The sequence below is a fragment of the Anas acuta genome, chromosome 7 (genome assembly GCF_963932015.1).
Source record: "Anas acuta chromosome 7, bAnaAcu1.1, whole genome shotgun sequence".
NCBI classification, from domain to species: Eukaryota; Metazoa; Chordata; class Aves; order Anseriformes; family Anatidae; genus Anas; species Anas acuta.
Window position 1 is genome coordinate 9,943,836 of NC_088985.1, and position 17,829 is coordinate 9,961,664.

A 17,829-nucleotide genomic window follows, 5' to 3' on the forward strand; every position below is an offset into this window, starting at 1 on the left:
GAGCTCCTAGGCCAGAGTCCAAGCTGGCCACTTCTACTGACCTCAGCAAAGCTGTGTAAACATGCTGATTTCTTCCAATGTATTTGGCATCACGCCCCTGCTGCTCAGTGGTTCTTCAAGTGCATAGGCTTGGCCACATGGACCTCTCCCAGCCACCCTCTCCTGGGTCTGACCTCATGCTCACACTACACTGATTCAGGAGGTTTTTCAGTCTTGCTGAGAACTACACATATACAGAGCATTTGACAAGCGTTTCTCACAGGAAAAGGTGTAGACTGAGCTTAGCTTAAGAGAACATTCAGACATTTAATTCTGCATTTTGAAAGTCATATCTATTGAAAATCCTCACAGAGAAGGGGGAATTACATAGGTAGCTGTACTTCAGGAACGACTTTGGTCCCAGCTAGTGCAAAATTTAAAAACTGTGGCACATTAAGTGATTTTCATAAGATTTTAAAAAGCTGAAACTACATTTTGTGCAGCATGAACCAATTCTCCTTGCTGAGAATCTGAAGGCTAACCACAGGTGTTTAAGCAAAACTACAGTTGCAGTATGTTTAATCTTTGTATAAGCATCTTAACATGTGATGACAACAATAGGATAGCTGTATATTTATATCCTCTTCTGAGGAACATAAATGGATTTAGTCCTCTCTAAAGAGAAGTTATTTACAGTCTTAAATTGGATATATAATAGACTAGCAAATCAGTCTAGAGTACCTTTTTGTCCCAACAGTTTTAAGTGATGTTCTACAGGAATACATGACATGTGAAGTCTTGCGTAATACTGTTTTGTCTCGTTTGAAATCATTTTTCAAGAACCAGTATAACCTACACCTAAAGAAGAAAGAAGAAATCTTTATGATTGCTTGGTATAAAATAGCTATTCCTCCCCATCCCCCGAGATCCTCAATAAGAATCTCATTGTAATCTAAAGGATTGAAGGAAAAAAAAAAAGTGAGATAAGGCTCCAATTTCAAATCAGATGTATATGACGACTATATGCAGCACACAAATTCCAATCTGATTTTTCCATTGGGAACATTAGATTTTTAATAATAAAACTAAATATACTGCCAGGTTATAAAAATAGCTAGGACAAAGGAGACTACAAACAACATTTGCATCACTTCTATTTAGCGTACACTTCTATTTAGTTACGAAGCTCCGTTTCTGCTGCTAGTCTTCCATTTTAGCACTTGAAACTGGAAAAGCAAGATGACCTTAATTGGATAAGCAAGCTTTGCCCTAAAACTCCTTAAGACAAAACTTTGATATAAGCCAGCAAAATGACACCAACGCTACACAATTTTATGTAATACATTCATCAACTACTTGTTAAGTTTGAGGCTCAGTAACCTGAAGATCAACATCTTGAACCTAAATTCATGCCTAAGAGTAAAGCTGTGACACAAAGTAATCTCATTGCAAGTTTTTCCTTATGGTTTGTAGGTTAAATTCCATTCAGATCCTAACTATAAATTAAACAGCTGACTGGAAAACAATGCAGGCTGGATATTTTAAAAACTTTGCCCCAGAAATGTTACCAAGAGCCAAATTTGTGGGACAACAGGCCAACACCACATCTGTAAAACAGAAGTTGTAGAACTTGGGGATAATTCCCAGAAAATATGTGCGTGTATAGCTTTTGAATGGACTCATTTGATACCAAAGCAACTTCTTTCTTTTCTTTTCTCACTCATATTTCTGCAGAAACACCCTTCACTTTGATTTTTATGCATTGGTTCTGCAGTAACAGAAAAATACATAGGGGTAGGGAGAAACGGGTGGATGGGTTTATCTACAAACATACATACATTCCCATGTATTTTTCAGCAGGGCTTGCTTGACTTCTGAATTTAGACTACTTTAACTATGTTGTAGGCTTCCTACCAGATACAATACTGTAATGGAGAAGGAACCCAAACAGCAGGAACTGTCGCTAGGGCATTTATCATAGCAAAATTAACACTTTCATGTCTATCACTGGCTGGAAAGAGCCAAACTATTTCTAGTTTATGCATTTGTGGTTTGTTTCGTTTTTTCCTTAAAATCATAACCCTTGTAAATTTTCTCATTTTAGTTTCTATTGGATTCATTAAACTTCAGTGAAACTAAAGGAAAAGAAAATGCAAGATAAGAACCTGCTGAAGTGTGCTTCAAATCCTTAACAAATACTTCTTCAGGTGACAAATAACCATCTCCACACTTAAACATGAAGTCTTCAGTGCACCTTTGACTCCAGCCTTTTTCCCAGTAGAGCATTCTCTTTTCAGTGTCTTTATTATTTACTTTCAATGGAAAGAACACATTTAATCCCCTTAAGGAGGTCAAGTGACAGAGCTAGAAAGTTTTGCCAAAAGAGTAAAAAACCATCACACCAACTCACTCACCTGACCAACACTGAACTGTCATACTAGGATGCAATCACAGGGTCATCTTTACAGGTGGAATGAGAACCATTTAATCTGTTCCGTGTTCTAGGTTAACACTTTCTCCCCCACTTTTGAAAAAATAAATGCAGACACAACTAAATCTTCTGTTATAAAACAGGAAACTGATTAAGAATTCCTATACTGGACAGCAAATCTAAATAAAATCCCTGCTGCTCTTCCATTTACTCCAAAATGCATCAGTCATCTACTCTGTATCACCAAGTTTTACACTGCAAGAGTTTACCCTACTATTAATGTTTATCCAGCAACGAATCTTCTAGATAACTTTGGACTACCTAAGCAAGGTTAGAATTTTAAGGTCTGTACTGGATATAAAAGGAATTAGGTACTAACATTTTCACAACTCTTTTTATTACTTAGTAATGTAGCTTTCAAGAACACATTTCAAAAAATTCTTTGGCCTTTACTTGCAAGCTGATGAAACAGAGGTTCAATGCATAGTATCAGAAGATAGGGTTTAGGAGACTTGCAGGTACAGTTTGGATAAAAAAAGGTAAAAGATACAAATGCGTCTTTCATATTTAAGGCACTCTCCCTAGTGTAGTTCTTTCCTCCCAGTGAGTCTGCCTTCACCAGGACACCTTACAACATCTCCGGGCAAGGCCTGTTGTCACTAACAGCTATCATACCAAGCGTGGCAACCTGAGACTTCACTATAGTTGCAGATCGAGGTCAGTTTTCACAGCTGGAATGAAGATCCTTGTGGCATTAGTAAATCAATCTACCTTTTGAAAAACAACTTCAGGCAGTTCCATTATTTATAATGGTTTCACTTTTATTTACAGTAACACTATCTGCACCTACTGGTGCTGCTTATGTCTTAATAAACTCAAGTCCCTTAGACAGGGGATCTGTAGCGCAGGTAAAAAAGAGCACGTATGAATGGCTTCTGTTCCACATAGCTAAAAGAATCTAGCAGTGTCCTTTATCCAGAGGCAAATTAAAGTATTACATGTAGGATGAGAAACAGTAGCAGCAAGAATTACATTGACCTGATTTTGAAAACATTTTGCAAGGAGATTCAGGACAAATTCCAATCTCAAAAAAAAATAATATACATATATATATTTATATATATATATATAAATATATATATATATAAAGAAGTGCTTAATAGAGAAGAATGACAAGAAATTAAGTTCCTTTATCTTTTGAATTCATGTACACTTTTTTTTTTTTTTTTTTTTTTTTTTTTTTTTTTTTTTTTTTTTTTTTTTTTTTTGCTGCTTGAACAAGGAAGCACATTAAGGAAGAAAAAGAACTCTACTGAAAAGGCCACATAGGCTGGGTCTGGTAGCAGCCCCAGCCACCTAAATATGCTGTGACTTCCACATACCCAAAGAAGAAATTACTGATGTCCAGAAAGGGAAGATGAGGGAAAACAGAATGCCTGCTAGTGCATCTGACAGCAAAAACATCTCCATTAGTTCAGTGAGTCACTTGAGCCTACAAACACGGTCAACACCAAGAATGCCTGTTAGAATGCCCTGTTAAAGAAAATTTAGAACTAAACCCAGTAATTCCCACCAGCATCTTTGTCCACCCAGAAGTGGCTGTACAGCAGTGACAGTTCCCTAGAACTGCACTATTCCAGCTGCACACTTGGCACAGATGCTCCACTCCAGGGCAAGAAGAAAGCTTTTATACCTTTGTGATCACTGTCCTGTCTTCCCACTCAGAGACTCAATCTGCTGACAGCAGAAAACAAAGTCCATTAGGCCAGCTTGAGAAATGATCTCCAACGCTATCACCTGCTTTTACATTAAGCTTCTAATAAATCAGTGCTATACAGATCATGCCAGACTACTTTGTCATTATCCAGAAACCCTGTTTTTCAGAACAGTCTGAAAATGAAATAATCTATGTGAAAGACTGACTCCCAAATCTATAGAGGCTTCACAATTGTCTTGTTTATCTGAAGATGCTGGTGTCATCTCAAAGCACCCACAAATAATGCTTCCATTACATAGCTACTGACAAAATAGCCTAGAGGAAATACTTTTTCCTGGATGTTATGAATTTCATGGGAAACACCTGCCTACATAAAGCTGTATCTGTCTTTAACAGTGCCACATACTAATAACATACCGTTCCATGTTTCCGACTGCAGAAGGACCCCTTCACAGCACAGAAATAAAATTCCATTATGCTGATGCTTGTTAGAGTGGCAATTAGATGACACAGCACAGTTTCATTTGCCCTTATTATAGCTGATTACTTTCTGCATATTGTACCTGTATTGTAGTTGGATCAATTAAGAAAATTACATGGAAAAAATTCATCCTGAATCAATTAAAGCATCATTCCTATTAACAAAAAGAACAACACAATTTTCTAATTTTTCTGCTGAAGAAAGCAGCTATTAACGTTCTTCATAATGTGAAAAGGATCACCGTAAAACAAACTGCCCCATTTCCCTTATGCTCTTACACATTTTGTTACTTAACTACAGCTCTTCAGATTTGTCACATGCCCCTTCAGCTTTAAGATCAATAGCAACTTGTGTGGAGAACTCCAAAAATGTATTAAGAGATTCAGTAACTCTCCAGAAAATGTCAAACCCTAGTTGGTTCGATTACCTTGGGGTCCAGGCACTTAATTCTGTTGTCCCAAAACACCAATGCAAAATACAGCACTACCTTTAGGCCTCTTTTTATATTACGTTTTTCTTTTGAAAATTTACCTGACACTGCCTTCTTTCTGCAGTCACTCAGGGGAGTGCTTTATTACATGTTAAAAGACAAGATATGTATTGAAAGTAGCAATTTTATTTGAGTTAAAATTATTTACAAAAACCCAAAGACATACTTCATGAAACTGGTACAAACTATTTTTCCTGCCGTTGGCTTTTGCTCCAAAGATCACAGCTGAGAAATACTGTATAAAATAAAAATAGGATTGGATTCAGAAAAGTACTCTACTTGTTCTAATTTCCAATTGAGAGTATTTACACAAATATTTACAATGGAAAAAAAAGTTACTTTAAAACTTTAATTTGCAAGTTGGCCTCAAGTACCCTTTAATGCAGAGTTATTTGAGGGTCTAACACACAAAAATGCACTGCAGTTCACAGGGTGATTTCTCCCCCCACCCTCAAAAAAAAAAAATCTGCGTTTGTCAGTGCTTGACAATTAGTTACATTTAAAAAAACTGTTAAACACTGAGGTAAATCAATTCCCAAACAATTACCAGTGTAACAAAGAAAGGTAGTTGTCCCTGCTTTCCCCCCCAACATCACATCTGTATTGTCTCTTGCCATCACTCCACAGTAACTATATAATCATTCTGAAATCCAACTGCGATTGAAAATCTCTGAAATCAGAAGACTAGATGGACAAAATACTCGTTTTTCCTCCTGGTAGAGATGATTGACATACAGCTTTTGTTTCTCAATACTGAGCTGTTTCTGTTTAGTTTTTAAACAAAGGGGAATACAACCTCAAAAACTTTTCTAAGTTACACTGATACACTAAGTTTTAGAAGGTGATGAGAGAAAACGCAAAAAAGTATGACCAACATTGGATTTTTGCCACTAATCAGTTACTTCCTTACAGAATTCCCAACAATCTGCATTATCAAAAATAGGAAGACATAGAAGGCAGCCACTGTATGTAAAAAATTTACAGCTGGCACTGATACAAAAGCACAAGTTTGTAACTTTATACATGGAGATAACACAAGATCTAAAAGCAGGTTAGATTTCCTGTTATTTCCCCCTCATTATACATAGAACTAATATTTTTATGGCTTCAAGTTTTACAAATTCAATGGAATAACATGATGTAACTACCCATACAGGTATTTAAAAATGTCGATGAAGCAGATCTCAGAACAGTCTGCAAATATTCAAGACCAGCTTAATAAAAATAATTACCAATTCTTTTGGTCTGAATAATGAGTGCAAGAAGGTTTTTTTATTTTCTTTTTAAAAACAAAGTCATGTAATTTCTGGGATTTTTTGTTCCATTTAAGTGTTCAAACACAATGCTTTGCTATGAACTAGACCTCAGACTGAACAAAATCTTAGCTATATCAGCAATTTAAGGCTTTGTGTTGTATGCATTTAAACTTTGTCATACTACAGAAGAATGAAATAGAAAGATTATGTCAGCTGGAACCATTAATCCCCATTGGTGTTTTAGCTTCTTTAAAATTCTTCCCCCTATAACATCCAAATTCTTTGTATTGAACATTATAAAATACATCTTGAGCGGTTCCTTGAAACAATTAAAACAGCATTTCAAAGGTTTTGCTCATTAGAAGTGTAAAACTAACCTGGGATTTAATCTTTTTTTCTTCTTTTTTTTTTTTTAAACAGGGTACAATTTTTTGTGTTTTTTTTTTTTTTTTTTACAATTGCTATTTATTTTACGGATAACACACCCTCTCTCAAATGGCTTTATGTGTCTATGGGTTTGCATGCTTCTTGGATCTACAAAGTGTTATGGTCTATCAGTTTACAGTACATGGGCCATGACAGTTTTAGAACTGAGAAATAGTTCAACAACCTAATTTCAATCAAAACAGTATAAAAAATAAACTATCCAATCCTCGCCTCTTTGGATTCCAACAAATTTTAAATATAGACAGTAGTTAAAATCACAAAAGTATTTAAAAATTTATATTTTATGATTTTGGAATAATCTAGTAATAAAAAAGCAAGAGCAAATTAAACTCAAATAGGAGCGGTGCTGCTGTCCAGAACTTCTTTATTAGGACATTTGATACCTCAGTAGCTAAGCTGCCTTTGCACCTGGCTGGCATGAAACAGTGGCTCAACAGTAAACAGCAGTTGCACTATCAGCAGCAAGTTTTCCCCTTGAAACTTGTCACGAACAAAGCAAGAAAAAAAGATAGGGAGGGTAAACCCTGCCAAAAATATTTAAATACTGCACTGCATCATAAACAGCATGGTTTCTTTATTTACTTTCCTCAGAACCTTTTTCCCCTCATTTTTGATAGTTGCAGATTGATGTAGTAACTGTCTTTTAGAAAATGCTGAATGCATGGTTAAGAGACCAGGTAGCCTTAAAAATCCGAACACGAATGACACAGATGAATGCTCTTGGTATATCCTTCAAGGACTTCTTTCATGACTTCTTCTTTTGTCTAAGGGTAGCTCCAGCATTAGAGTGCCTGCAGCGGAAGTTAAGTATCTAGCAGTGTTCCAAGTATTCAATCACCCTAGAGATAGATTTCTGGCCTGTTGTTCCAACAGCACACTGAAAAATATAAGAGAAAGAAGTAACAAATAAGCATGTGCAATATTACCTCTAAAATACTGAGAGCTATGCTCATGTCAGAATTTTAGGGTTTAGAGTTACTTATCAGTAAAAATAATTAGGATCAGGAAGAAGATTCACAATATTTTTCTGAACAATAGCATTGAAATGGAATCAGAGTAGCTTCCTTTTATTTACTACAATAGTATCATATAAACAGGCCTTCAGTACTTAAAAACAGAGATAATCCCCCTAAAGCTCTTCTGAAGACATATGAAAATGGTAAAAACTTCTAAAAATGTATGGGTTATTAGCAGATAACACAATTACACAAATATCTATACCCATCAAATTAAGTATATATATATATATATATATGTATATGTATATGTATATGTATATGTATATGTATGTATGTATTACTTACAGTAAGATTCATAAAACTGAGAAATTTTTTAAGCATTTCAGTCATTATTGAGAAGTCCCCTTCAGGTAAGTATTCCCTCACAGTAGTCACGTTGATCTAAGAAATTAAAAAAAAATGTTTTAATTTGTGACATTTTTTTCCAACACCAAGAACTATGTTACTCTTCACATGAGATGGAGCAAGACAAATATATTCATAGCATGATTAAGATAGCTTTTTGCTGTCATCTCTATGATTCAAGTCCCTCAAAACTCATATATTTAAGGTGTTTATTTCTAGGAAACAGCAACTCCTGCAACTTGTTTTCCCTGTTAAAGATCATTACCACCATCAGACCTCCCCAGGACCTCCAAGGTTATCAAGAACTCAAAGAAATGACGAGGTTATTCTTCTGACGTGGAAACAATCTCCCTTCATAACTGTCAGGGGTTGAAAGTATTTGAATTTACTACCAGTACCTGTCCAAACACTAAAATTATACACAGGTAATCGAAAGTTAAAGTGTAAAGTACAGACCAGAACGCTCAAGAACATTTTTGCCATCATGGTAAATTTAAAGTAGCCTGAAGGCAGGCTGAACCTCATCTTCATTTGAGCATGCATTTGACAGGAAAGTTTATGAAGTTTTGAAATGCCTGAGTTCCACATTTTTAACTTCAACTTTCCATTATGTATTTCCAACCCGAGGCAATCATCTTCAACTAATGTGGACATACACAATTTCATACAAACTTCACTGGAAATAAAATAGCAGACTAGGATGAAAAACAGGTTGGCTGTTAACTTGCTTATTGAAACTGCTGAAAAATGAAGCAAGCTTTTATCATTATAGAACAGGTTAGCCAACCTTCCTTCACCTTTCCAGTGTTCATTTGTGAGCTAAGACTAACAACAAACACTAGAAAGGCAGAAGAGGTTAAATGTTCAATTCCTGTTTTTCTTTGATAAACATATTGATGTTCAAAAGATTTGTTTTGGATGGAATGCTTCTGGCAATTTTCCATAGAACTATATACATTAAGTTAGCTTCATCAGTGTACCAGCTCACATTGAACCCTGATTTAATAAACCCATTTCAACACTGCAAATTATTACTTCACTAAATATTTTACTGGAGTTATTGACTTATTCCCTTACTGGACTCTCTTGGCAGAGACAGCCTAGAAGCAATGCTGTGTATGAGGCCACAATGCAGTCTTCCATGTGCTTCCCAGCATGCTGAAGAGCTGTGAAAAGAGACAACAGTGTATTGTATCCTCTAAGCAGCTGGTATCTTTTACTGCTTCAAATACAATCTTTCATTATCACTTTCCAGAATTCTGTTTTCTCAAACAAAATGTCTTTTTGCACTGAGATTTTAGAGGCAAGAATCAAACTCCTTACTTAACTCGCTAGCAGACATTCTTGAACGGAAAAATGGTGTTCATTCTCTTTCAATTCATTATATTTTATAGCACTTTTATCGTCGTACCATTTAAATGGGCAAATTGTATGTTTAACACAACAAAATACAAATATGTTTCCTGTGATGCTATAAGCCAATGAGATTTGCGCAAAAGAGAAGATTTTCATATTATAAATAATGGATATAGCACTTTTTGCTATTGGCTCAGCATTTTGGGGGACAAGCCACAAATAGCTACAATGGCTGATGGAATTAAAAAAAAGGAGGAAGAATATAGAGCAAGGCTCGAAAAAGCAAGATAGCATATCTGCTATCAGAAGATTAACATGAGCCACTCGACTGAGAATGACTAGTGTTTTTGACCAGCTGTATTTTCCAGAAACAAACCATGTAATTCAGCTTAAAGATGTTCAAATTCCTGAAATAAATTCCTAAAGATGAGGCACATCAAGGCATCACACAGGTACCTAAGATACCACTGATGGAGCAAGAAGAACTCAGAAAAAGAAACTGGGGATACAAGGCAGAAGCAGCATGCATGCAAGTAAATCAGGGAAAAGAGAAAAGAACTGAATGGAGTATGAAACAAGAAGGGTCAAAACACAGTGGAATATGAAATTAAAGCAGATATTGTTCTTCTGCAAAAGGCCTTGAAAACTATAAAGGCCTAAACGTTCCATTTCAGAATTTCTTACACAGAACATACCTAATTTTTTATTTTTTATTTTTAAAGGGACAGACAGAGAGAAGGCACTATTAAGTAGTAGTACTGTGGGGAATACACTGAGGAAATCTCAGCCTAGTGGACTGCAGATAGACAGGAAGTAGGGGACAAGTTAAGAGTTTATGCCATCGCAGAGTTCTTGCCTTTTTCTGAGCTCATCAAAACCCTCCAACATACCTTTATTAAGATCAAGTTCTTCATCATCTTCTTCCTTCTTATCTTTCTCTTCAGTACTATCTGACTTTTCTGTGGAGACCCACTGTATCTCCCCACTTGTTTCTTGCCATTCCCCACTCTTATCATGCTGAGCAGTGGGAGCTTCTTTAATCAATTCATCTGTCTGGCTCTCAGCCAGCTGCGCCGCTCGCTCACGCTCAAGAAATAGCTGATAGGGAAAATTTCAGAAAGATTTCAATTATAAATTAAACCCTGCATACACGGAATTAATACTTGAAAGTATATTTCCCCTTCACAATTCACCCATTAATAAGGTAGCTTTCAATACTATTCTTTACAATAGCCTTTTCTTCTTCAAAGGGTAACATGATTTATCACAACACTAATGCTGTGCTCTACAGAAAAGGCTTGACTCCTTCCCTCCCCAATGTTCAAGCAACTGGCAGATTCCTCTTAGGTATCAAAAATGCTTAGTTGCTTTTTTGAGACAGCTTCAAGAGTAAAAGTTGCCAGATTTTCTTGTCAATTTCTGTTCTTTACCAATCCTCTTTTTTCTTTTCATGCGAACTATCCTCTCATTGCTCTGTTAACTTTTCCCTTGATATGTAAATAGTAAAAATTTGAAAATTTAGAGTAATTTAAGATGACTTAGCAAGTCATTTTAAGGTGAGTGTGACTTAACCAATCTTGTACTACACACATCTTGTGAATTACTTCCCAAATCATATAACCACCAGTTTTAAATATTGCTTTGCACAGCTGTGTACATTGAAATACTTAATATTATTAATATCCTGATTGTTGACATTTTTGTCTGCTGCTGGACAGTCATTTCACATAATGAAATGTAACAACTGCTAAAAATCCATAAGCTTATCTCCATTAAAATTAAAAGGTTGTAAATGATCCTGTTACTTACTTTTATCTTCGTTTGCATGTTGGAGCTTACTCACCAAAATTATTAGTGGATTTCTTTTAAGTTAGTCAATTCAACATTTAAGAATGGTGTTTCAAACCCATATGCATCATATTCACATTAAAAACCTGATACAGCGTGGTTTAAAAAAAATGGTCTTAAACTCCCATAAAAACAGTACTTAAAAATCTATGAAAGCAAAGTAGATGAGAAAAGTAGCTTACAATTTTTACAGCTGCTTAAAAATGGCATGAGGAATAAACTATACAGGAACAAGAAAGCTCTACAGAGCACAAGAGCAGCTTTCAGATGTCTGTAATAATGCTGCCAAGTTGTGAGTAGCACCCCTCTTCCCTCACTGTGCTGTATTACATTCTCAAAATGTGTAACAAAAAACTTTGACAAGCATCTTTGCTGCTGAGTTCTTTCTTCTTCCTTGAAAGTCTGATAATGAAAAATGGTGACTATTACAGGAAAAACATATTTTTGGCTCATTTCTTACCTGCACTAAAGCCTGAACAGCATCAATCTGTCCAGTTATCTTTAGGCTATCATCTCCTTCTCCCGCACAGAATGAGTCAAAAGAACATGATGTTTCCATATTGACAAGACAGTGCCTGTTCCGAGCACTATATTCTACCAGATTGATCAACAGACCCAATCCCTGCAAGAATTGGAAAATCAAAGAATATTACACACATTAAAAAAAATTATCAAAACGTCTTTAGGCTGTATATTTCTCAGGATACATACATACTAACACCTTTATAAAACAGTTTGATAAACAGAAGGATCAGGATTTAAAGAAATATGAAGCAAAACTGAGAATTTGCATACAAGTTCAAGATTTTTCAATTCTGAATAAAACCATTTCAAATGTTTTTAAAGGTGAGATCTGATTTATTGATTAGGGATTCAGGGGTCCAACCTTCAGCTTCCGTTTTTAAAAGACCATTCACACATACAGTTTTAGTGTTTCTTAGGCCACAGACACATTTTATGTACGCTGAAGTAAATTTGACACTGCCTTTATCTCAATAACATCCACTATAATTCTAAAATCGAAAAGACATTTGAAAATGAGGTAATTCAGACTTATTTACCCAAGTCTCTCACAATTCATCTACTTATTCCCATCACGCGCAAAGAAAAGAAGAGCTCAAAGTCGTCAAATCTTTGAGTTATCCCTGGATCTTACAGAAACCTCCTTTAAGTACTTCACTTACGACACAGCCAATGAAGTTTGTAGAGGCTGCTCCTTAATTTGGAGCTGGAGCGGTTAAACACACAAGCAGGCAGCAAATCATTTAATATTCATGCAACAAACACAAGAACTTACCAGCACCCGAATATCAAATCTCTGTTCTTGAGGTAGGAACTTTGGAACCTGAAGCACACAATTCATAGCTGTGCCTATCAGACCATCTTGTTCACCTGTTTTCGTACTACCCCATTCTGTAAACAAAAAGTTTAAAAGGCTCAATTTTTAGAAGATGGATTTTTCATTATTTTAAACAGATGGATAAAACCTTTTGGCCCTCAGGATAAACTGGGCCTTCTTGGCCCAAGCATGCATCTTGTTTACACTTCATACTTGCAGTTACCCACCCAATTCCCAGAAAACAATTACTGATTGCTACAAAGCAAGCACCTACCATACTTTACCATACTGTTTTACTGCACTGTACATGGAAAAAAACCATCAGTATAAGGGTTTACATTAACATACTATCTCTGATGCTGTAACACTGAATAGGTGTATTTTTTTGTTTGTTTTTACCATTATCATTTGTTAGGTTGAGCAAGACACCAATGATGGCCCTCATGCAGTCTTCCACTGCTTTACCCACATGGTTGGTTACATTCTGGTGAGGCAGAGGCTTATTGTCTGGTAAACAGATACTATCTTCAGCACGATTATATCGCTGGATTAACTCCTCACAATGCTGCAATGCTCTGCAAAGAGAAGACGCAGAACAAAATTACCTGGACAACATACAGGATATTTCATTTTATACCTATTTAATCGGGAAAACAGCAAATATGGAATTTATGCAGCATTTTCCTGATAAAAGTGTAAGGTGCCTAATCTGTATGGATAGATGATAAGCCTGTCACCTATAAAATCTTTTATGAGTTCAACTGAATTTGTGAAAATAAAACAAAAACAGGAAAGCTTTGTTGCCTAGAGCTTTAACAGCTTGAGATTTCAAGTGCAAAAGTTCATATTTTTCTTTCCAGCTTCATCATAACGTCTTAAGACATCTTCTCTCCCTAAAAACAGCCTCTCGTATCCTCTGACCATCAAGGCACACCATTATTCTGATAGTATTTTCTAACTGTTCACCTGTCTTGTCCCCAGAGCTATGCCTATTCTGTGATAAATAAGTGACACGTGATTTTCCAGCAGAAGCAGCCTTCATCTCGTAACACTACCAGACCAGACATAATTCTACTGCGTTACATTAGTTTGACAAAGTGAGAGTGCTGATTTCAATTATAAACACAACTAAGATGTCAAAAGGACAGATTGGACTAACTAGCACAGTAAGTAGATTTTTTTTTCTTTAATTTAAAGAACCACTCAAAATATTTAGCCTACAACCATGACATTCTTTTTCCAACGAGGTCTGCACAGTCAAATTTTCAGCCTAATTTGCTTTCTTATGAACCATTTGGGCAGTGCAAGAGGGATTCAATCTCTGCCAGTCAACTGAGACCTCATCCTGATTGATAAGTGGGGCTGGGAGAACAGTTCAGAACAAAATTTTCTTTATTCTTAGTTACATTAACTGTCAACTCACTATTATGCTCCATTCCAAAGAACACTTAAGATAATAAAACACTATCAACAGAAGTAGCTTCCCAAAAGTAGCTTCTCTTCTGTGCTCACCTTATTTTGGTACTAAAATCTTAATCCACAGTTTGCAACTTCAACAGAACCAACAATAACTACATGTTCTTAGTACTCAGGCAGTTACCAATACCCTCATCTAAAATAACTTGAATATTACTTAATGAAAAGCAACACAGAAATGAAGTTTTTTCCCCTGGAATTTTCTTATATAGCAAATTCCAAATTCCTTGCCATTATCACATGCAGAGCTGTGCAAAAATGTCTTTGTTACAACTTACTTAGCTGAGGAGACTATGAGTTGCGAGTCTTTGTATGCTATCAGATAGCTCTGATTTTCTGGATTATGCACAGTAACCTAAAAAGGGGAGGAGAAAGTAATATTAAAAAAAAGAAATGACCTTTTCCTTGAAAGAACTATTCCCTTCCACTACCACGCCACTTTATTTAGATCCATTTTTCTTGATTATTATCCAGAATAAGTTTTCACTTATTGTACCAGTATTTCCTTGGAGTTTCCAACTTTTAAGTAATCCCACAAGATTGTGGCACTGCATATAAAGCCATCTTCCCTGATACGCTGCACACAGGAACTCTGTCAGAGGATATTCTGCCACAGCAGAACCTGAACCTGTATCCTGGGACACTGTAGTCCCAATGCATGTGTATGCGCTTATATATACAAGTAAGTATTTTGCTATTTAAGACTTGATGTCAACTCCACTTCTAAGAGCTTATTAAACATTTAACTATAAACTTTTTCCTCAATTCTCTTGATTGGAATACAGAATCGATTTACAGAAACGGTAAAACCTCTTCTTAAATTTTTGTTATATGGTACACTGATTTGTCCTCTCTCCCAAATTCCTAAGGATTTTACTAAATCACAAGCCATCCTCAAATTCAAATTTGAATATTCTGCCACTAAACAAGTCTCTTGTGCTGTTGCTTGGCAATTCCATCCATAGAATATAATAGCAGAAGCCAGATCTGAAAATTTTTCTCTCACTATTCTGAAGTAAAGGGATAAGTACTGTAACTTTGAAGTAGCCACACCTGCATTTGTTCATTGTACTCATTTTTTAGCTTACTTTTATAGTATCCTTGAGTTTATCTTGCTATTTTAGTCAGGAAGTATCACTGCAGCTACTTGCCCTCTGACTCAGGCTTAATATCTTAAGACTCATTGACCTGTACTTTGAACCTGAACACCCCTTTCTGACGTGCAGAGCAGTATTTCAAAAACATCACATTTTTCTATTTGCTTACAATATCACAAGCAAAAAGAGTAACAACAAATATGAAACTTAACAAAATGAGGCTCTGTAGGGAAGCACATGCACAAGGTTTCTCTCAGTTAAGCTCTACAAAAATTACCACACATTTTAATTCTGCTCAAACTTCTCACTGAAAAACATTTACCATCTCAATATACATGATCAACTGACTACAGATCTACTGTGACCTTCAAAGCAGTTTGCTCTTTCAGCACTTAGCTAGCTGATGTCTGAATGCAGTAATTCGTATAATATACACATCAATTTATAGTTTTAAGAAAACACATTATGCTGTGTTATACTAGACTCACACTAAAGTCGATCTCATGACAAAAGAAAACAAACAGCAGTTTTTTAGAGGAACGTAAAAAAAGCATCAGGTTATACAGAGTTATTCTCAACAACAGTGAGTGATATTCTAAATTAATGAACAAAACTTCCAACGTTCCAGGAACACTGATAAACCTCACAATGTTAATAGCTTTGATTAAAATGTTTATTGTTACTTATATAACTATATATTTACCGAACACGTTAGAGAAAGCATTTTTCAGAAATGTAATGTTCATACTTACACTTTCTAGGACCCGTAAACACCTTTCTGCACCCCATAACGAGGCAACCAGTTTCTCTTCATTTTCATCACTGCTTAGGTGATCCACACATTCTTTAACTAAACAAAAAAAAAAATTTACACTGTCAATAAGATGCCTTCAAAAGCCAAGCATTCCGATTTAACTAGCTATTCAGAGAGTTGCTATCAACCTTGTTTTACACCTTAATAACCCTGTAATACTAGGAAATAATCTCAAAGACATGATTAGCATTCCAAAACTGTTACATTTCCAGGTAAATTAAAAGAAGGCTGTGATTGTTGCCACACTAATTACCTATCTGTATATTTTATTTTCTACTAAGAGATTGTACAGTACATAATTATGTTTCTTAACCGCAAATAAGTCCACATATCTTACAGATGCATTGTTTTGTGGTACTTTGAAGTACTTTAATGTACTTTCAATCCCACACGAAGAGATTTGTCAGTAATATTTCCCAATAACTTGTCATAAAATTGTGCATTAAAAAAAAAAAAAGAGAATATATCATTTTTTCTATTCTTGAGCAAAGAAAACTAATATTAGGAAAATCAAACATCTTGGATTTAGTAATTTTTGCATACTTTAAAAACAGGATCTCTAATATACCTTTATCTACAATATGATCAAGACCACCTAGGAGTCGCAGTTCTTCTTTAAACCAGTCCCCAGCTCGTTTTGAGGTGAGAGACAGTAATGTCTCCATTGCCAAATGCCCGGTCTGAAAGAGTTTGATTCCAGAATTAGTGAAGTCAGCATATGCAGCTGCAGCCAACACATCGGATCATACAAATACACCTCATACAAAACAAAGTTACAGTTTGAGTAGAAAAACCACCAGAGGGAGCAAGAATAGAGAAATGTGTGCATTAAAAAAAAAAATACAAAACCTTGGTACTGATTAAAAAGATACGTTAGCATTCTCAACTTTTTCTTGACATTTTAATATTTTAGAAAGTCTAAACAGCCTGTTTTCATCTGCTTCTCCTGCTACCAAAAGAGACTAGTGGTAGAAGGAACGGAACAAAACAGCCAGGTAGGAAAAAACCTGCAGTGAACACTGCTCTTTCCTCAGATACATTAACTTTGCTGCTTTGTAAAATACATGTTTCTAACCAAGTTTTTTGTGACTTTACTTTAAATGCACTAAAGAAAAAAATTCAACTATGATGCTGATAAAAAATCTTACTATATTTAGTGGATTCTTTTTTCTTAAGAGGAATACATACTGAAATTCTACAGCACTGAAGATAAGCTTACTCTCTGTAAATTGAAGTTGAACAGATTTTAGGTGATTATCTTAGTTAATCTCCTGCAATGTTTTTAAGCAGAACAAACCGCATCTATAAAAGACTGTTTATCTTGTTTATAAGAGCTTCTAAAAAAGCCAAATGTTAATAATAAAACATTTTATATATATATATATATACACATGTCTAATATGCATAAGACTTATATCTACACAGAATATTGAATTCTGTAATGTCTGAAAAACACACAATTAAATATGGACTACTATAAGCCTAATAATTTATCATGCCACAAATACAACAACGAGCAGACAGAGAAAAAGCCTTAAGATCACAATAAAGTCAACCAAATTCAACCACTTTAAAGTTATCTTCCCTCCGTGACACATTTGATTTCTAACACTTCAAGGAGTGCTGTGCTTTTTCTGAGATGTGTAGCATATTCCAGGATACAAGCGCAAACCTCAGCACCTCCTGGGAATAACAGTACTCACCAGGCTTGAATAAACACCCTGTTGTCTTTGA

General features: G+C 35.4%; 1 protein-coding gene across 3 annotated transcripts in view; it reads right to left on the reverse strand.

Annotated features, from left to right (window-relative positions):
* Window positions 1-5,204: 5,204 nt before the first annotated feature.
* The window catches only part of WAPL (WAPL cohesin release factor), a 149,806-nt gene continuing 137,181 nt past the window's right edge, over window positions 5,205-17,829 (reverse strand). For all 3 annotated transcript variants that reach the window (XM_068689384.1, XM_068689383.1, XM_068689385.1), the window contains 10 exons: window positions 16,664-16,775; window positions 16,034-16,131; window positions 14,463-14,539; window positions 13,108-13,283; window positions 12,667-12,782; window positions 11,830-11,991; window positions 10,412-10,619; window positions 9,243-9,331; window positions 8,106-8,201; window positions 5,205-7,678 (listed from right to left, as the gene is read on the reverse strand). In XM_068689384.1, the coding sequence (XP_068545485.1) occupies window positions 7,613-7,678; window positions 8,106-8,201; window positions 9,243-9,331; window positions 10,412-10,619; window positions 11,830-11,991; window positions 12,667-12,782; window positions 13,108-13,283; window positions 14,463-14,539; window positions 16,034-16,131; window positions 16,664-16,775 (1,200 nt within the window). In that variant the 3' untranslated portion in view covers window positions 5,205-7,612. The remainder of the gene's footprint in view (window positions 7,679-8,105; window positions 8,202-9,242; window positions 9,332-10,411; window positions 10,620-11,829; window positions 11,992-12,666; window positions 12,783-13,107; window positions 13,284-14,462; window positions 14,540-16,033; window positions 16,132-16,663; window positions 16,776-17,829) is intronic.